General features: G+C 39.1%; 1 protein-coding gene across 2 annotated transcripts in view; it reads left to right on the top strand.

The window, feature by feature from the left end:
* Window positions 1-22,238, top strand: part of gfra4b (GDNF family receptor alpha 4b) — a 77,291-nt gene that overhangs the window by 42,044 nt on the left and 13,009 nt on the right. For both annotated transcript variants that reach the window (XM_072673582.1, XM_072673581.1), the window contains 4 exons: window positions 8,773-9,048; window positions 9,912-9,992; window positions 16,131-16,476; window positions 20,446-20,555. In XM_072673582.1, the coding sequence (XP_072529683.1) occupies window positions 8,773-9,048; window positions 9,912-9,992; window positions 16,131-16,476; window positions 20,446-20,555 (813 nt within the window). The remainder of the gene's footprint in view (window positions 1-8,772; window positions 9,049-9,911; window positions 9,993-16,130; window positions 16,477-20,445; window positions 20,556-22,238) is intronic.

Here is a 22,238-nt window from a genome sequence, read left to right as displayed (position 1 = left end):
GTGTGAAGTTTTGTTTGCCAGTATGGACCATGTCTGGAGCTGAAACTTGGGGTTGAGATGGGGGGTACTGGCTTGGTGGTGTGTGATGGTGCGTTACGTAGCATCATTGATCTTAAAGGGTTTGCATCCAAGTACTAAACAATGGCTATTTCATTTACTTTGTGCAACTACTTTTGAGGACCTAAAAAAAGGGGTCATGCAGTGAGGCTAAAAATGCTTGTACTTCCTGCACTCTTCACCCTACCTGCATGTAAATACCCCCAAATTACCCCCAACATGTTGTAATGTTGTCACAAAAACTCAAACTCAGTAAATGTAAGTAAATGTAGTAAATGACCCAGGTGTGAGAACCCTTTGAATAGGTGTGTTAGAGCAAAACTGTGGTGCTTGACTGCAGCCCTCCAGCAGCACAGTTCATGTCCCTGGGTTCACATTCATGCACTAAGGTGCATGAGTTGATATTTTTCGACACCAAAATCCATGGCCGTTTTGGGACGTCTGCCCAGTTGGCGTCCAATCTGTTCCCTCCACTCAGAATGGAGTGAGTGTCTGGAAAGCCGAACTTGACTTGGTGTTCTGCTTCAGTGCTCATGACGGAAATCATTCCTGTGTGTTTAAATAACGCTGGTGCTCCTAAACAAAAGCACCTGGCTTCACAACAAGAGAAAATTATCCTGGCTTTCACATTCAGCTCTCGGATTCAACATTCAGCACGCGTTGTTGCCATTGACTAAGCGTCTCTTGTTTTTTGGGGGGTCGTGCTTTTTGAATTTTAACAGGTTATTCATGAACCATGCTTTGTTTTAGATGCTGACAGGCCAGGATATGTTTTTCTTTTGCGTTCTTTCCTTTTGTGGTTTTGGCAAAAAAAAAACAGTACACTGAATGTACACTGAATCAGAGTCCATCTTAAGTAGCTTTAAGTGGAGGCTGATTATTTTTGACAATAACTTGGAGCCCAAGCTTAGTGGGTGGGAGAAAAAAAAAAAGAAAAAGTTATTACGTGAACTTTCACAGTGTTGAACAACTGATAAAATATCTCCTATTTTTCAGTTTTTAATCCATAGAACCTGCAGTGCAGGGGAACAGAAGGACACATTTCCCCTGAAACTGACTGTTGGAAATTGCTTCTCTATCAAAATACTGTACAAGCAGACCTGTCTTTGCTTTGGGCTATATCTGTAGTACACAAGGAGGGGGAAAAAAATATGTGTTTGATGTCTTACATACAGATTGGGTGAGCTGAGATTACTACATCGTGGAAACAAAGTGAAATGTTTTGCTGTGTCAAATTTCCAAGAGCAATCTGTTTGCCTTTGAAGTCAGTAAGTAGTTTTTGTGGCGGAGTGACTAATTGTGTCTGGACTCTGTACGCTAGCGTGTGTAGCAACTTCCATTTCACTTTTTAATTTCTCAAAGCTCTCCAACTTGCAATTGGGTTCCCTCCATTTGAATGTAAAAAAAAAACAAAAAAAAAACTTGTCGTCGCCTGACTGTCACTCTTTACGCTTCAAGACGTTCCTGTAATGGGCTGACGAAATGAAAGCACATCTGTTTAATCGCTATTGTGCCAAATATGTATGTGTTTGTGGTAACAGATTATTAAAGATGACACCTGCAATGGCCTTGTTCCCGCCATCCGCTCAGTGCACGATAGAAAAGGTCAGCTGCTTGTATGGAAACCATTATTAGCCAGCCCTGCTTACCAATTCCCCCTTTCAGATTTAATAAGAGCAGTGAAGGAATCAGAAAATAATGAGATCAAAAGTGAAGTGTGAATGCACTCTCATTCAAATTTCATGCTCTCTTTAAGCTTTAACCAGTGTCATTTACTGCGTGCGCCCAAGCTGCCACATCCAGAATTTCTCACGATGCTGACAGTTGCTAATGTTTTCATAGTAACTCCAGAAACTAGTTTTTCTTATTAATATCACACACAGTTTGACAGCTCAGATAAACTCGGTCTGCTGTACAGAGAGATGTATTGAAAGTAATCCCCAACAGGTGCAATGGATTTGCAAAAAAAAAAAAAAACATTTTTGTAGATATTTTTGCTTTCAACCCAGATAAATTCAGTCTTATGCCCTGTGAGGACCTTCAGAGGGCCCTCCATCCCTGAACCATGCTGAACCATACCATCAGCATTGATCAAGTAAGAGAGGAGACAGAACTCAGAGAATTTTGGGTGGGAGATCGGGTGGGTTCTGCTTTGAGCTAGAAGGCCAGACCCCCTCTTATAGATGGGAATTTCTAGATTAAGATTAAGCGTATTTGTACCGTCATTGCACAGCAGTACAATTAAATTGAACCTCTGCATTTAACCTGCCTCTGGCAATGAATACTCACACACACTAGTGAATAGGACAGTAAGAACACACGCACAGAGTGGTGGGCAGCCATCTAGGCACCTGGGGAGCAATTGGGGATTTGGTGCCTTGTTCAAATGCACCTCATCCATGAAAGGCAGTACAGGGGATCAAACCAGTGACCTGCCAGTCCCAAGTCAGCGTCTCTGACTTTCCTCACATTAAATTCAGAGGGGCTTTAGGCATGTTCCTTCTTCCCTAATTAAGCTATTTCATATTTCCACTTACAGATTAGATTATTTAGCTGATAATTACAACTAATAACTTGATGTCATATTTTGGCTTGGGAAGATCGCTTGTATTATATGCGTTATTGGCCCATATCATTCATATCACTGCATCTCATTGGTTTTCTTACTGCTGCAACTTACTTTAAGAAGAGAGTTGCCCCTATCTAGGCCCATATCATCATTTTTTCTTGTATTTTATATCTTTCCTTAAGGTCCACTTATAATCTTTCCTTAAGGTCCACTTATAATCTTTCCTTGAGGTCCACTTGTAATGCGTGGCTTTATGTTCCAAAAAATGGTCACAATTCATTTTTACACTACCAATTTCCGACCTCTATTAATCCCGTAGAATTAAACAGTCTGTGTTCTGTAACTGTGCCTTTACAACAGATATGAGATAAAGGAGCTCAGTTCTGATTGGCTGTCCTGCATTGCTCCTCAGAGCTGAAACACTCTGAACAGGCGGAGATATTTAAATGAGTTAGTTCTTATGACAACAGAAAAACAGCGAATTCAAAAGTTTCCTGGTATGGACAGAATGGAAGTGGGACAGTACATATTGAAATTTTCAAGATTTACTTCAAACTTCTATATTTCAATAAATCAAGGGAAGTTTGATGTTCCGTGCTAGGGGCCCCTTAATTAATTATACTTCCAAAGTAACTTTTCCAACTTTAATGGGTTGTAACAATAAAGAAGACCCTGCCACACTCTGAAGGTATTCTGCTCAGGTGTTCAAGCATAATTCTTCTTTTCAGAGCCATAAAGCAGGTAGCTGTATATCAGGCCCTGTTAAACAGTAAAAAAGAAACACGAGAGAAGCCACATACTGAACATAATAAATCTGTCACTGAGCACTGTAGAACAACATCACTGTATCTCCCTCACAGGGAGCTTTCTGTGGAGGTATAAAGGCATTTTGTTGGTGTCATCTTCCAGAGTTCATTAACTTTCATTTCCAGACTCATCCTTCCTAAAGTGGGCCATTAAGTCAGTGCATCTGGGTAACTGATCAGCTAATCTGTCTTTGATTTATGTGCTAGGATAAGTGAGGACTTAACGCAGGCTCAGAAGGAATTGATTACTGACATGGCTAATTGGCTAAACCCACTGGTACACTGAGACAGGCTTATTGGAAATGTCAAATCAAGCACTTCATTTGCATTCATGATGTACGATGTCTATTCTGGCTTGTGCCAATGCAGCATAAACTGACACAAATTGCAATGGAGAGAGGCTGGGGTTTCAGGCTGCCTTCGCAATCCCACAACTGACCATCTGTCCTTCCAAGAGGTTTGTACGATCAAAGGCAGAGCTAAATTTATATCTGCTCGTCCAGATGTTCTGGAGAACATGCTTTCGGATTTTGTTTTTATATGTTATTTTTAAGGGGGTTATGCTTTTGCCTAACAGCTCTAACAACACTCAAGTATGTAGTGTAAATGTCTCCCAAAAAGCAAGCAGTTACTTTTCTGTGTATTTTATAGCCACCTAGAGAAAACCCTGGGTTTGGTCAATATTCCATCAGCAGGTTGTGTCAAATAGCGGACGGACCCAGCAGAAAGGAGTCATGCTGATTGGAGGTCAATAATACTTGGGATTAAGGTACCCACATAGACTGTAAAATTGTGCCATTCGTACAATCTCAAGTCCCTTTTAGGGTCCACTCTGCAAACAGTTGGCAGTTTGTGGATCAATACAACTCCGGAGGAGCAATTTTGCATTGCGGCTTCCATGATAGGCTGCAGAAGCTTGGATTGGATTGTATGCTAGTTATGTGTGTGTGTGTGTACACTTATATATGTGTGTGTCTCAAACAATAAAGCTAAGAGTAATATTTTTTGAGACACTGTTAATTATGCTTCTACAGCATATGCAGATATAAAGAGCTCTCATGTGGAAGGCTCTGCATGGCATGGTGAAATTAGCTGGCTAATTCATGAACAGGTACATCTTCGTTGGCACGACAAACCTCTGTTTCTAAAAGAAAATAAAGCAGAGGGTTATGAAGTAACGGGTCAGTGCCAATTGACGAATGTGGAAATCTCCACATGAGTAGGTTTGAATACTTTGGCCTTGTCACAATAGGTTTTGAAGATTTGATTTAATCTGCTATTCGATATGACATGCTTCATACTGCTTGGTTTCTCTGCTTGCCATTGACCCACCGGAGGGCTGTGAAAGCACTGCTATGGATGCAAATTTCTTCCTGTTTTTCCTTTTCTTCTTTTCTGAATTTGTTTTGGATTCGTACTTGCCAAAAGTTTAGGGGTCTAAAGTTCTGACCAACAGTTCAGTTATATTACATTTCACCAGAATTTGATTTGATTTGATTGTTTTGGTATGACTCTGGGGGCTTTTTAACTATAGGAACAACCAAACATGTCTTGATCAATTATATGATAAGTTGTTTATGCTGCATATTAATATTAACATTAAGTTACCCTAGGAATGTGCCAACGAACAGTTATTTAATATGCAAAACATCCACCTTGAACACTTCAAATGACTGTAATTATATTTAAATCAACATGTTGTCCTATTAGTCTCCCTCCCATGAGAACTATCCATAATTCTATTGCAGCATTAAGACAGCAATGAAAACATAGCCATCATTATCTGCACAGTATTGCCACAAAGCCTCGTATTGATTTAATAGAATATGCTTCCATGCAATGAGCTGTTTAGATGTAGTCAAACTAAATTCATCAAGGGCAGCATGCTGGTGCAACCCATAGTATGTGTATTGCACAGCTCCAAGGGCCTGAGGTTGTGAGCAGTCTGTCTGTGAGAGTTTGATGTAAGGTTCGAGTGGGTTTCCTCCAGGTGCTCCTAAAAGTTTCCTGCCACTTTCCAAAAAACATGCATGGTAAGTAGATTGGCTATGCTAAACTGACCCTCGGCAGGAGTGAACGTGTGTGGGATATCCTGCAACGGACTGGCACCCTATCTAGGGGGTATTTCTGCCTTGGGACCACTGTGACCTCGACCAGAAAGAAGCGGATAAGATGAATGAATTAAAAAGATGAAATGAATAGATTTAACAACCAAGAGCAATCAACAAGACCATGTAATAAGTCATCACAGGGCTGCATTGAAAAGGCATTCATCTTCAAACATTGGGGCGGACATGACCCACCATATCCCCTTACCACCCCGAAACTGTTGCACAGTATATAGAAAATAATTATAGACAAAAAAAAACATGCATTTAAACTTATTATATTAAGTATTATTACTAGCTGATAAGAAGAAGTTCTGAACACTGAACACTTGCTGCAGCTGCATCACCATCTACAGATGGATGCATCAAGTGTGGAGGCACTTTTACATCCATTCATCTTCTTATTGGCTTCTTCCTGGTCTGGAGACTACCTAGAATTATTGTGCATAAGGCAGGAATACCCCCTAAACAAGGCACCAGTCCATTATGGTACCACAAGCATCCGTTCACGCACAGACTTCTGTTAAATTTATCCATCCATCTTCTTATCTACTTCATCCTGTTCAGAGTGGAGGTGGGTCCGGAGCCTACCAATTGCTCGCAAAACTGGAATACCACCTGGAAAGGGCACCAGTCCATCGCAGGGTACCACACACACACCCATTCACTCACACACACTTACACCTAGGGACAGTTTAGCATCGGCAAATCACTTACTATGTGGTTTTGGATGGAAGCTGGAGTACCCGGAGGGAAACCCACACAGATAGTGACCAGATCGAGGATCAAGGAGACCCCTGGAGCTGTGCAGCACACACACTGCCTGCTGCGTCACCATGGCATCCTAACATTATATTGAAAATTTTACAATAAATTTGTCACCAATTTTTTTCTTTCACAAAGTGTCATTAGGAGTGTGTTATTAAGATGGTTCCACTGAAGTGTATGCATTCAGCGTTGACTCCAGTCGCTCAATTAACTCTGTTCACCTGTACCAGGCTGTTAGTTGTAACACGGAGAGGCAGGATTGCACAGAGTGACAGCTTTTTTCCTAATGAAGGAAGAGCCTTGCATTAATCACTGAGCAATTCACAATCATTAATGCGACAATTATCATCCTGGCGTGTTAAAGAAGCCAAACAGGAGGACCCATTGTGAAGCACTTAACGAACAGGCGCTTTCTCTCATTTCCCTCTTGAATTCCTGCTACGTGTCTTCCTCATGACCACCAATTAGCACAGCGCTCAGATAAACAAAGGCTGCACTTAAATTGGATGCGGGTGTGGAAATACATTTAAAGTGGGAAGGGTGGACCGTAGCCCTCATTTATATGCCTCTTGTTGAGGGAGAGAGAATAGTGAAATGTGTAAGATCTAAATAATGCATCGTCTTGTGTTGTGCTGGGTTTGATCTCAGCATTGCTAGCCAGCCTTTGTATCAAACACATTTATCCCTCCCCTAATCCCGCGCAGTTGCCGATGCTGAACAATGCTCCAGCAAGATACAAGAAGAGTCTCATTGTCCCTCCTGTCATCTTCGCTTACTCTCATGTGTGTAGTCATGGTAGCCAGCCTTGCGCTGCCTCCACAGAAATGCCTGCATATGGCTCACCTGTCAGAACTTCTGACTTTGCTCAACGTGTGCAGTTCTGTCGTTCCCCAGATGTGTCCAGAAGCATTGAGCTATCAATGCGGGCTCACCGCTGGATGAAATGCCATGTTTCATTCTCACAGGAATAATTCTGCAACTCTAAAACCTCCCTACACCCCCAATAGCCCAGAAATGTGAGTGCAGAGATGATGCCTTCTGACAGAATCATAGGTTCAGAACTGCACCACATGCATAAATCTGTTCAAAATAACACACTTGTCGTTTTTGTTTGAACCTTGCCCAGAGCTCTTTTCTAATGCAATTAAATTTACGAGCTGAAGGATTGTGCTTCTGCCTCTAGTTACTTAGTATTTTCTGCCTCGCTTTGGGAACGGGCTATTGTCTCGCACGTCGCCGTGTCATTAAAATGCATTAAAACAGGCTCTCTCAGCAAAGTCGAGTTCAAATCTCCAGGATTCGCAGCTCAGCATGTTCTAAAAATCTGCGCTGTTTTAATTTTTCCAACTGTGAGAGGATTTGTGAAATCAATTGACTGCTTTTCCAACACATGCAGCATCTACTAAATATAAGTATGAGTACAGTCTTCACAAAGCATTTACAGACACAGTTTGAGGCCAATTAGCAGACTTAACATCCAAAATAGCAACTGAAGATGCTGAACGTAACGTATATATATATATAGATATTATTTACTGATGCATTTTTTCTATGTTTTGACATCATTTGAATCTGGTAATTGCTCAAAATATTGTTTCCCCATTTTATGATGATCAATAAAAATGCTCCAAAAGGATCTATATTAAAATATTTTCACATTGACCTCCACTGAAAATGGAGAAGTTTTTTTTTCTTCTGTAAAGTTGCCATTTCAGAAATAGAATGTTGACGATATATATCGTAATGCTTAAGCTGATACCCCTCCAAGACATAAATGAAGGAGCAAGGCAGTGTTAGAGGAGGGGGGCTGTCGTCTCCTTTGAACAAAATCAGCTATCATTAATTATTTCTAAACAATGGCAGTATTTTTGGTTAAAACATTCAAGAGGCATAAATGGGATAACACGCAGAGCAAAAGGTTTTATGTCAGGCCTAAAACCGTACTGGCTGCAAATGTAGTCATGACATGCATCATTTGCTCCTTTAGTTTTCACAGGAGCTTTAATGTAGCTAACAAGCAATGGGATCATGTAGTACTGTTAGCACTATGGAAACCGTATAGCTAAATCATCATACTCTTGTGGCAAATTATGATATATTAATATATAAATAATTAAAACATCATTTATTCAAAGTCATTTAATGGTTCACCATTTTTGGTCATAGAGGCTGAGTTATCATACGCGCAAACCTATGCAACACTACTTACCATCTCCACACAGTTTGAAATGAATGTGTGATGATTAAGGCATGCAGTCAACACTGCTACTTACATTGCCTGCTAGCTACAGAAGTAAAGAAGTACATTTCAGACATTGTGTTTACTAATTTTCTTCGTTTGGGGAACTTCAACTGGGAAAACTGTGTAAATTTAATCATCACTGTAATCTGGAGCTCTTGACAAAGCTGTCCTGTCCTGTCCTGAGGCTAATGTGTGTTTGTGTGTATGTGTCTGTTTCTACAGCCCTGCAGGTGCTGTTGTATGCTAGTCGAGATTGCCTGCTGGCGGGGGACTCGTGCTCCAGTGATGAAACCTGCAGCCCACGCCTCAGGACCCTGAGGCAGTGTGTGGCCGGCGACGGAAGTGTGAAGCTGGGTCCCGGAGCCCGGAGCCAGTGTGCCAACGCTGTGTCCGCCCTGCTCTCCAGCCCCCTGCACGGCTGTCAGTGCAGACGCGGCATGAAAAAAGAGAAGAACTGTCTCAGTATATACTGGAGTCTCCACCAGTCTGGCATACATGGTGAGATGGGGGTTAAGACATTTATCAATGATGCAATCACAAAATAGTTGTTAACCCTAACCCTACTCTTAGAACAATTGTTGTATTTTTACAGTGCATATATTACATAATTGATTACACAATCACACAGAAATCAGAATAACTAGAAATATTACAAAAGTGTACAGTATTTATTTTCAGTCAACATTAAATATCTCCTCTTCTACCTACCAAATAAACATTATCCATTAATGGGTAAGGTGAAAACAGCAACATTAGAAACATTAGAAATCCACCAATAGTATAAGAATATAGTCAAATAAATTATAATAACATCAGATAAACACATAAGAGAGCACTTTGGGTTCTCGTAAATTGACACATTAAAAGATCCATATTCTATGTTTATGGTCCACTTGTGACTTTTTTTTACTACAGGATCAAACTGTACTTATTACTGTGTCTTTAAGAACTCTTGTAGGCTGAATCACTGGAGATGCAATATGTATCATCATCATGGCAATCATTTTTGTGATCAAGTTTTGCATTATCTATAAAATGTAATTTATGTTAGTACTTGATCTGTCCAAAATTCAAGCACTGACAGTGACTGTGGTGTCTATAGGTTAATCACTTTTTTATCACTTTAGTTTCCCAGAAAGGGATTAAATCTAGTGTTGGACTGTATTCATGCATAGTCCAGAGCTAGGCTTAATGCCTGCATTGGAAACTACTTTTAGTAGTCTTTTTTACTATTAGTAGACTTTTTTTTACTTTACTTTACTTTACTGCACCTTTTACATTATTTTTTAAATAAAATAAAAAAATCTTGTCTAAATTAGTTAGTACCTGAAATATGCCTTTTTTGCCTTTGTCTCTTTTAGGGCTAAACCTGGTGGAGAGTTATCCATATGAGGTAGTGGAGAAAGGTTATGACTATGTCCGTCTAGCCTCCATCACTGCAGGTGAGCTGTATGCATTTTTAGGCATAACTCTCATATGCTATAGACTTGCATACATGAAGCCAAATGTGTTCAACGCAAATTAGAGTGATGGTTGCAAAACCAAGGCCAGGTTAGTTGTACCCTTCCACTTACAGATGAAGCTATTCATTTATTTATTTAAGGACTTTGGATGGGCAGTTTCCCATAGAGGATTTCAATCTCTTTTTCTAGTCAGATTTCTATTGCTCAAGATCAGTGCATTATTTATGTTGTTCCAAAAATATAAAGCATAAAAACAAAATGAGTATTGATCTAGTTCTCTGGTGAGCACTGGCCATACTGTTTGGGGACAAATTGTGAAGGAGCACAGAAAAAAGGGCACTTGACAAAAATGCTTTGCAAATAGAAGTAAACCAATGCTTCTGCTTTGTAGCTGCAAGCAAGATCCATGGTAACTGGACAGAAGTTCTGGGAGGTATTAAAAGCTTCAGACATGTCAGAAACTACCTGCGTCACAAAGAAGGAAACACAAGAAAACTTGAAATCCTCAAATCAGTAAATAGTGGCTGTGTAATGATTGCTTTGCACACAACTATGTGAGGCTGAGACTGTGGACTGCCAAGATCCTGTGAGGTAGATATAATGATAGTACAATCAGATGGATGAATTTGCAGTATGTCCTGTCATGTTACCCGAATATTTTCCGTCATTGAAAAAATGATGGAACAATCTGAAGACCACCTGTTGTCTTGACATCACAGAGCGCAATACAGCGTAAGTTTAAGTAATTCACACCCCTGTCCAGTTGGTAGTGAGCTGTGCATCTAAATTAGCTTTAATGTATTGTCTTGTCTTTGATCTCAAATGCATAAACACATTGTTTAATCATGTTTCTAGGTTAGTTCACTACATATCTGTGCAAAATTAAATGTCTTATAATTAAAAAATGAAACAAACTGACAGGTAATCATAGATTATGATGGAATTTTTATGCCCCTGTCCATCAAAATGATGGGCAAAGACAAGTCTAACGCAACATCTGGTCTACGCTGAGTTGAGTTCATTGCGTTTATTTGGTTTAAATGCATACATCATTTCCACATAATCATATTATATATATATATATATATATATATATATACACATTGGGTGAAATTGGGTGACAGTATCAATACCAATACAGAAAACTTACAGATATAACAAGAGACACAGACAGTAGTATATTTTAGTAGGATATATACTACTAGATATAGTATTATTGATGTAATACATCTCATTCGTGTGAAAATAATGATGCACATAATTGGAATCAATTCAGTGCCTCACAACTTTCACTTAGACATTTTGTAAAGGTTCTTTACCAATTTAAAACACTCATTTATATATATTTTTACAAACATGGCTCTTTTTGGAACCAAAAGTGGTTCCTGTATGGCATCGCTCAAAGAACCATTTGAAACAACTTTATGTTTAAAAAAGTAGATAATTTGCTTACGTCTGCATCAGAGCTATGTCTGCAATAGAGAAACGTGAGTGTGGTCTAAGGAATCTTAACTTGATATAAAGGTTCTTTGGATTTTCTTCACATTCGCATTCCTCTGTCACAAACATAAATCTTTGCTTCTTGCTTTTTTGACATTTTTATTTGGTTCAGTTGGTGTTATGCTGCAATTTCTAAAGTGCATCAAATAATGCACTCTGCTGTTTTTATTGTGATCTTTGGTAAAAAAAAATGGGAAGGAGATAGAAGCATGCACGTTTTTATTTTAACATTATATATAACATTTAGATCTGTCCCTCACACAGTTTATTTTTGATTCAATCAAATGTAGAATTACTTCTATCCCATTATGTTGCATTAGAACAGGGATGCTAACTTTAGACCTTACTTTACTTCACTTTAGGTGTGTTATTTTTGTGTTATGCATCAGTTCGATTTTAACCCTTTAGGTAACCCAGTCTATCAAAACTGCTTTATATCACAATATCAAATGCTTCACTCTTTCTCAACTGCTGTTATTAGCAGCTGCTCGTTCTGCAAGAAGGATATCAGTATCTGTAAAAGGTCATATGTTAAACAGGCAGATTATGCAGACAGTATAGCGCTGACGTGCACTGAGAAAGCTTGCTATCATGGTGAATTCCTTTCTTTGGTATAGATCATTGTCAGTATAGAACATATTTAATTTTGAAATATCATCCTCATTTCCAAAAACCGTCAGTATTTTTTAATAATGCGGTATGCGGTGTTACTGTTATGCTTCCCAATCCTGGTGAATAGGAATAAAATATGTCACATGAGTTCAACCGCTGTGTCAGCATTTGTAGCGTAAAATGAGAGTACAAAATAACAAACAGCTACAAAACATCAATTAATATTCAAGCCAAATTAAACTCAGATTCCCCACAACAGAGAAGCTGCTAGCTGCACAAGGCATAAATCACACAAATCCAGCATAGCAGCAGACGGATAAAGCCAATCTAGATTAAATCACCCATGATTAGTGTCTCAGATGCTGTTACAAGGCTTGACAATACCTTAATAATTGGTATTAATTACATGAGTTACTCAGAGCAGAGGTCAAATCCAGCTGGGGTTTGATTTAGTGAAGACACACCAACAACAACTATCTGTTGAGAACAGTAATGAGGCTTTATGCTTCTAGCAGCTAAATGTATTCATAGACACATTAAATGTTATGATTTTATGATGATTTATAGCCGCTGTTTCACTAACAGTGATGTAGATATTTCAAAAAACTACAACAAAGCCTGAAACCACATTGCTGCTTTCGGTCATTATGCAATTGTCTTGATTACTTTCTAAAAAAACAAATGTAAATGAGGTCCTGCTTGAAAAGACAATTTCCCATGTTACCTTTTTGAGCAGGGCCTGCTAGTATCTAAAGAACTATTCTGGTAGACAGGAGAGCTTTTTTTAGACGTTCTCTAAATAGGTTGAGCTCTGCTCTTCTGCATACTTGATTGCTTATCAAGAAACAAAATAACTTTATAATGTTTTTAATTCAGAACTCCAGATTTAAAAGTAACATTGCATAGACTTAGTTTTTAACTTATGTAACGTATTACTGTTTTCACATCTAGTTGAACTACTTGAAGTCTGCACCAGAGTTTTTGTGGCATTATATCTTTTTCATTTGCACTGCCAAAGAATAATCTTCTCATGTGACATCATGTTAAATCTTTTTCTTGTTCTTTGGCAGATTCATTGGCTAAGTTAAGTGGGTATAATTTTTCATTTCAAAACATTTTTCTTAAGATATTATTTGTATTGTAAAGTGAAAAAAGGACCACTGTGCAAATGTTTGGGCACCCCATGACATTTGAGCTTTCAGAAAACTCTTACCAGAATCTCAGACCTTTATTAACTTGGTAGGATAATGACAGTCATCATTAGGAAAGGTCAGGCGATGCAAATATCAAAGCTTTATAAATACACCTCAAATCTTGTCCCAACAAATCAGCATTCATGTGCTTCTCTAAGCAGCTGTCTAGCTATCTAAAAATGTAAAAAATAAAACATTGATGTCCACGAAGCAAGAGAAGACTATAAGAAGATTTTTATATTCTCAAATTATAAAAAGCAGTATAATGGGGATGTTTCTTTAGTCCCTAATGTGATTAAGAAATGGCAGTTAACAGGAATGGTGGAGGTCAAATTAAGGTCTGGAAGACCAAGAAAATGTTCTGAGATAACTGGCTGTAGGATTGCTAGAAAGACAAATCAAAACCCCCTTTTGACTGCAAAAGACCTTCAGGAAAATTTGGTAGACTCTGTGGTGGTGATGCACTCTTCTACTGTGCAGTGACACCTCCACAAACATAACCTTCTTTAAAGATTCATTAGAAGAAATCCTTTTCTACATCCTCACCACAAAACATTATTTTTGCTTACATTAATACCAAAATGAAACACCCTATTTTTAATATTTTACTACTTTAGCACTGTATAAAAGACAATTCCTATGCATATAAATGCATATAAATGCATGATCCTACCCATTCTGTTACATTAAAACAGAGACACGTGCATGTTCACAATCATCCCAATAAAACAGGGCTTACTTGTGCTCTATGTCTTTACGATTTACTGTTTCAATTAGTAGTGCATTTGAATGTAATCAATCAAGCTATTCTGTGATTCATGTGGCAAAATAAAATGTATTGTTTTGCCACTGAAGCAAATAACATTGATTTCCTTGTTAGACAGCAGGTGAACAGATAGTTCTTGAAGGTGATGTGTTACAAATAGGGAAAATGCGTAACAATCATAACAATAGAGTCACCTATATGTGATGTACTGGATATATATATATATATATATATATATATATATATATATATATATATATATATATATATATATATAAAACTGTTCCATAAGTGCATGCAGCAGCTATTCAGCAGCATTACTCAGCTCATGCTGCAGAAACAATATGAGAGAGTCTGTCAGCAGTCAAATGTTAAACAGGCAGATAATGCAGACAGTACAGCTCTGATGTGCCAGTGGACAGGCACACAGTAGTCAGTAAAGCACACCACCTTTGACTGGTGCAGACCACTGTAAAAATGCACAAGCGGTTTGCTAAACCTGGGTTCATGTGAAAGCAGACCCAAATGTCTATCTTTCACATGATGCTTGTGAGAATGCATTTTTACAATGGTATACATACAAGTACTATCCAGAGGTTTTAGGTGCCCAATAGTGGAAGAAAAAAGGAAAAATGTGATTATTGAATGATAACTATAACTAATGCTAGACTTATGCTAGGAGAGATTTAAAAGATTAAAACATTTTAATGAACACAGTGATGTACAACCACTGCATGTTGAATTAATGCTATTTGCATGTATTTTAATATATGTATTTTTTATTCGGATTTTTCACAGGTGCCTAAAATGTAATCTATCCATCTAGGCTTCTTAGTAGGCAAAGTGTGGCTGGCTGTCTGTGTGGACCTGAGTCCTGTGTGTGTGTGGCCAGAATGTGATACTGGCTATGTGGGGTCAACCTGAGAGCAGACACAGGATTCAGCGTAGAATCCTTTATAGCCTGAGGTTCTGCTTCACTGTCTTTGTGTTTTGACTATTCTACTGACTGTGAAGAATGTTCTGTTTGACACCTGCCCAAGGCCACTTGTTCAAGAGCTTTAGTAAATAATCTGATGAGATTCTCTCTGTATACATGGCAATGCAATGCATAATTTGGAGGTGAATGTCTGAATTCTTCCCAATTATTTGTATAACTAATCGTGAATTAAACAGAGCTCATGCAGCTTCCATTACCCAAACTAACAGAGTTGTGAAAGGAAATGGCTTTTCATGTGAGTCATTTTGAATCCTTCGGGTCGGTTCAGATGAATTTATCTGTCTCTACTTCTCGCCTCAGCTGAGTCTAACCGAAGGGCAGAGGAAGACAACACACCTCCCCCATGTTATCCCACATATACAGCAAAAAAAGCGCCCATATTTCCCTAAGCACAGTTAGATGTGCTTGTGCCCTGGATATCTTGTAACATTTCATGTAAGAGGGAAATTTAACAGCCTCAAATATGTATTAGCTTTATTTTGCAATTTCCTTTTCACCATGTTATCTCTTTAAATTATCCTCCTTTCATTCAGGTTGTCCGTGAAAGCTATTTGTTGATTTGAGATCTGCTTCAGGGCCCATGTTTTTTTTTCCACAGCTCCGCAAGCACCAACAAAGCTGCTTCCTCGGATAATGTAGATAGGCTTTGGCTGCGTTTTTGGCCCAAAAATCTATTTGTATAAAAGAGAGTGTAATGGAAGAGAGAGAGAGAGAGAGGGAGAGAAAGAGAGAATAAGATGGCGCAAGGCAAGGATGATTGATTTGATGATTATTTTCATTTCCCTTGGGTTCCGCAGACCTTCACCTTATTCACTTGTGGTGGAGACGTGGAGATCTTTCCAATCCAATGTCCTTTCCTCAGATTTTTGTTCCAGATTGTAGCCAAGACGCAAAAGTCTGACCCAAATTCATCCCTGCGTTTGTGTCAACAGACCATAATGTCAGCTCTAAAGGTCACCACTCGCTCATGATAATTTCATTTCCGCATCTGATTGCTGGGATTTCTCATTACAGTTCACTTTCTCCCTCTCCTCTATTCTGGTCTGCAGAATCTGAGCTGGGCATGTCTACAGTGAACCGTTGCCTTGATGCAGCCAAGGCCTGCAACGTGGATGACGTGTGCCAGAAGCTGCGCACCGAGTACGTGTCCGCATGCATCAAGCCGGCCAGCAAGTCTGGCCTGTGCAACCGCTCCCGCTGCAACAAGGCCCTGCGGCGCTTTTTTGACCGCGTCCCGGCTGAGCACACCCACGAGCTCCTCTTCTGTCCCTGCAGTGACATGGCCTGCTCTGAGAGGCGCCGGCAGACCATCGTCCCCAGCTGCTCCTACGAGGGGCCAGAGAAGCCCAGCTGCCTGACAGTTATGAGGACCTGCAAAGCTGACTATATCTGCAGGTCAGTCTCCTGCATGTCACACACAGGGGTTACAAGGACAGTTTGGTGGAACAGATAAATGTAAGTGTATAGATCTATAGATCTGATTATTACTAGTAAATATTTCATTATCTGAACTGAGAGTTTCTACTAGTAAAAACTACATTACAGAGATCTTGAACATGACAAATTGAACAAAAACACATTCATTACAGTGCTAAATTGATTGTGATTACTACTAGTACTAGTATTGGCTGACATTACTGCTACTGGGCACTGAATTGATTGGCACAACAGTTTCTGAGGACTGGACTAATAGGAATTGCTGCTAAAGAGCAGTGAAGAGTGGTTACTTCTGCTACTGATTTCTGAATTGCTTGGCATTACTGCAACTGAGTGCTGAATTTGCTGGCAAAGCTGCTACTGAGTACTGAAGCTATAGGCATCACTGCTAGTTAGTGCTTAGTTTACAAGCATGCTGCTGCTGAGTGCTGAATTGATAGAAATTACAGCCACTGAGTGCTGAATGAATTGGCATTGCTGCTAGTAAGTGCTGAATCTATAGGCATAGTGCTGAATGAATTGGCATTACTGCTACTGTGCTCTGAATCTATAGGCATTACTGCTATATAGTGCTGAATGAATTGGCATTACTGCTACTGTGCTCTGAATCTATAGGCATTACTGCCACTTAGTGCTGAATCCATAGGCATTACTGCTACTTAGTGCTGAATCCATAGGCATTACTGCTACTTAGTGCTGAATCTATAGGCATTACTGCTACTTAGTGCTGAATCTATAGGCATTACTGCTACTTAGTGCTGAATCCATAGGCATTACTGCTACTTAGTGCTGAATCTATAGGCATTACTGCTACTTAGTGCTGAATCTATAGGCATTACTGCTACTTAGTGCTAAATCCGAAGACATTACAGCTACTTAGTTCTTTGTACTTAGAACTTGTACTTGTTGATTGGCATTGTTAATACTGAGTGCTGAATGACTTGCTGTTATTACTACTGAGTGCTGAATCTATGGGTCTTACTGCTACTTAGTGCTAACTTTACTAGCATCACTGATATTGAGTGCTAAAAAAACGGTTATTATTGCTACTGAGTGCTGAATGGCTTGGCATTACTGCTACTGAGGGCGGAATTTGCTGGCATAGCTACTGAGTACTGAGTTGATGAATATTACTGTTACTAAGTGTTTAATCTATAGGCATCACTGATACTGAGTGCTGAGTTTATTAATATTACGGCTACTGGCTAATTACTGGCTAATGGGTATTCAGCTGTTTGGCTGGTAAGATGAAACTTGCAGCTTCCAGTCACGCCCTCATGGATGTGAAAAGTGTTAGAAAATATGTCAGCATTGTTCAAATATTTGATGCTGTTCTGTGCTGACAAAACAAATGGATTTGTGCAATTAGAAGTTTCTCACATTATCTCACATTATTAAGTGGCAGTTCTCACTAAGAAATCTCTGGCAAAATTCACTTGACTGAGATGTCTGGCTTTTGATTACTTGATTATTTGAATTACTTGAAGTGGGCCTATTGTAGAAATACATGTAATGCATGGCATATATTTTACTACTAACTGAAGACAACTTTATTTGACTTTATTTGGCTAGTCCAGTCGAGAATGCATTGTATTAGAATATGTTTACATTCCATCAGTTTATAATATAGGAACTTGCCTTTACATAAACCAAAGAGACACTCAGGCCTAGTTTAACCCCGGATGACGAGCATGTGCTATGTAGGCGGTTAAGAAGAACTTTGTGTTACCTTGTATCAGCTTCACTGAACGAACAAGTGAGACCTTGGGTTCTGAAAGGCCGCTGGAGAAAGTGAGAGAGCGTTTCACTATAACATAAAGTAACTTTTTTTCCCCCTCATCTTTTTCCTCTTAATCTCCATTGGACTTAAACAAGCTGATGCCACTGGGGAGGAAAATGAAAAATGAATATCTAAGCATCTGGAAAACTTGTTGTAGAATCGAAAAAGTTAACAAACAATCATATGCTACTTATTGATCAGTGATATGTATTACTTAATCTTATGGTTGTTTGAGAGCTTTGGATGTGACCATCAGTGATCAGGCTCAGGTGAGGCCAGGGTAATGACTGTGGTCCATGAGAAAAATAGGATTTTAAATAAGAATTATGACTTATATAGTCACATTTTTATGCTGATTCAGGTTAACATGCAATCCTAATGGACATATTGAGCTTTCAATAATTTGAAAGACATTTGGTGTCATTTGGTTTGAATGTTTTAAGGGTTTTCTGAAATCAATACAGGTTCACAATTTTACACAGAAGTGTAAGAACAGACATAAATCTAGAGACGTTCTTGACCTGTGCAAAAACCTGTGATCATTCTTCTCAGATCTGCACTGAGGTCCTTGGGCTTTCCTATTGTACTGTTTGTTGGTTTATCCAGTGAGTGTGGAAGAGAGGCTACCAGCTGTAGTCAGTCACGATCATTGACGGGATGTTGAGAGGCCTTGGCAAGTTAAAAGACATTTTGGAACTTTCAGCACCACTGAATTAATAATCTAAGTGAGTGTATGTATGTTTTTCTGACCCTGTGCTGATTTCAGAAAAGGTGCAACATTCTAAGATTCGTTAAACTAAATATTAGTTGTGGCATTCATTAATTTCATGATGAATGGTGTACTATAGAAATGCTCCCAAATGACTTTTATTTTACTTTTAAAAATTTTACTTTAATATATATATATATATATATATATATATATATATATTACTATTTTTTTCTTTCTCCTGTAAAATTGTATTTTTGAACATTGGATATTTTTGACTCCATCTGTATAATTTGTTTAGTTTGTTTTTTTGTTTGTTTGTTTATATTAAGTATGTATGCTATTTCTTGACAGAAAAGGAACGCTTTATAAATCATGAATCATTGAAATCCTAATAGTACTAAAAATGAAGACAAGACAAGACAAGACACAAGCAAACAAAACAAAACAAAAAAACCCTGAATGTCCATGTTTCGTAATCCTGCAGTGTCCTGAAGTAGAATTTCTTAATCCTGCACCTGGTGGCCCACAGCATTGCACAGTTTCAAGTACTCAATGCACTTGATCCAGCCCATGAAGGGCTCAATAATCAGATGATGAGCTGGATCAGGTGTGTTGCGTCAAGGAATGCTTGAAACTGTGCAGTGCTGTAGGCCGCCAAGAGCAGGATTAAAAGAAATGAATGGGCCGGGTGGGGGAGTGTAAATGTCTGTTAGCATGGTTTATCATATCCAGAAGTTGGATTTCAAAAAGACTGAAACTGTGGGAAAAAAAAGTTTTTTTGTGTGCTGGTAAACTTGGATTATGTAACTAAAATGATTGATTTAAAATCTGAAGTTTCAATGGTAATAATGATCATTTTAAATACATTTTAGCTGGTTTTGACTTTTTGATTTAATTGGTCAGTTATTTTTTACATTATATAAAATATGTGATAAACGTGATACATTATATAAAATACACGATGAATGGACCAATAGAAATGCTCCAAAATTACTTTGAACACAATCTTTTTACATTGACTTCCATTGAAAGTTAAGGTTTTCACCTTTACCTATCAAGTTTTTTTTTGCATGAAATATCTTTCAATGCTGTTGCTTTGCTATTGAACTTCATCAGAATAATCAGTAGTTTACTCCATTACTACTGCAATCAATAGTGGCAGTCCTCCAGTTATTACTGAGTTTACAAGTGTAATGGATTAAACGGTTTTCACATAACTGTAAGTATGAAGGGATGAGGGGGTGGAGGGGTGGAGGACTGTCTCCTTGATGCATCACAGACTGTGTCTCGACGCATCAGCGTTTTCTTGTGTCAGTTGTAATCATCGTCCTGTAGCTTTGCTGTGTATTGTCGGTTGTTGTGACTGCCTCTGTCATTAGCGCTCAGCCTGTTATTGATCAGGGCTCTGGACTGTGTGCTGTGGTTTATCCTGCAGGTCTCGTTTGGCCCAATTTCAGCACGACTGCCAGCCCGAGGGCCAGTCCGCCAGCGGCTGCAAGCAGGGCAACTATGCAGCTTGTCTAGTGGCCTACACCGGACTAATAGGTACGTACAGAGAAAGAGAGAGAGTGAAGAAAAAATGGAAATGTGGGGGGAAGGGAGGGTGGGTTAGACAGACATCGGGAGGGAGAAAGAGCAGGAGAGAGGGAGAGTTAGAAAGCAGAAAGAAAAAATTTCAAAAATTGAAAGAGACAGAGGAAGCGAGAGAGTCACCAAGAAGGAAAAGAGAAGGGGACGGGCAGAAGAGTGGGAGAAAGAGAGAAAGAAAAAGTTAGTAAAAAAAAAAAACAGAGAGAGAGAGAGAGAGAGAGAGAGAGAGAGAGAGAGAAGAGGGAAAAAGATGTAAAAGGAGAGAGAGCAAGAGAAATAAGTAAAAATGGAGAGAGACTGAGAGAGATAGAAAAAAGACAAAGGGGAGAGGAATTGAGAGAAAGTGGAATAAGTTGGAAGAGTCAAAGGAAATGAGATGCAGAGAAGAGGACAGAGGGAAAGCTCAAGAGCAAGTAAGAAAGCATGAGAGGAGAAATAAGGAAATGAAAAGAAATAAGTAGAGTGGAAGAAATAAAGACTGACGGGGGAGATATGGAAAGAAAGGCAGAAGAAAAGAGAGAATTCATCAGAGAGAGCGAGAAAGCGAGAGAGAAGAGAGTCAGAGAGTGACTAGGCGAGAGAGAGAAAGCTAGGCGAGACTGAGACAGAAGAAAACAGAGGGACAAGGGAGAGATAAAAGGGCGGAGAGGAAGTGAGAGGAAGAGAACAAAAGGAAAGAGAGGGAAGGGGAGAAGGTAGGTAAGAGAGAAATAGAGAGATGGAGGGAAAGATGAGGTAGAGTGTGAGATGTCAAAGTGAAGAACAGTCTTTTGAAGAAGAGAAAAAAAAAAAAAAACACTGAGAGAAAAAGAAACAGACTGAAGGACAATCAGCCACTACAGCAAGAGGGAGGAAGGTGTGTGTGTGTGTGAGAGAGAGAGAGAGAAAGACAGAGAGAGGGAGAGAAATAGTTTGAAGGGATAGAGATAGCGAGCGAGAAAGAGAGAGAGATTCTTTTTTAGGCTATTGGAAATGGGACCTCCTCATCGCAGTGTGTGAAGCGCAGGTGTTGTTATTGCTGTGTGAAATACCTTTGATGGCGATTGGCTTGAAATGTGCACCGTTTTATAACCCCCTCTGAAAACAGGGCTGTTTCTTCATGGCCCCTAAACCAGACACCAAGACAGACTTATGCATTTCAGAAGTGTTGCCAGCCCGAACACACACGCCCAGCAGTTTTATTAGTCCACCAGCAGGTTTTGCAATGAGACACCTCTAAACTTTGAAGACACAACACTTAAGTAAACAATTCAGTGTCTCACTGCTCCATAAGGAGGAAGAGGCGTCACTGCACTTTATATGAAAAAAGGTGTTAATTGCTTATGCGTGTGCTTATGCATAAATGTGTGTTGTGCCAAATATTCTGGTCATAGACTAGGTTTACGTGGAGAATCTGACAGGGGAACAAGTTTTATTGTGTGTGTGTGTGTGTGTGTTTAATTGAGGGTCCGCTATTTTAAATGACAGCTTTACCGGAGAAGGAAAAACCTTCGAATTTTCAGTGGAGGTCACTTTTAAAAAAGATCTTCCAAGTAGCATTGTGTCTTATCTAACTCTGAATGGTTAGATTCTACACTGAAAGGACTTAATCCTTGTTCTAGTTCTAGGGTTCTGTTCTTGACTTAGTCCTGCTAAATC

The sequence above is a fragment of the Salminus brasiliensis genome, chromosome 2 (genome assembly GCF_030463535.1).
Source record: "Salminus brasiliensis chromosome 2, fSalBra1.hap2, whole genome shotgun sequence".
Lineage (NCBI taxonomy): Eukaryota > Metazoa > Chordata > Actinopteri > Characiformes > Bryconidae > Salminus > Salminus brasiliensis.
Note: the sequence above shows the minus strand (reverse complement) of the source record. Positions and strands in the feature narration are given on the sequence as shown.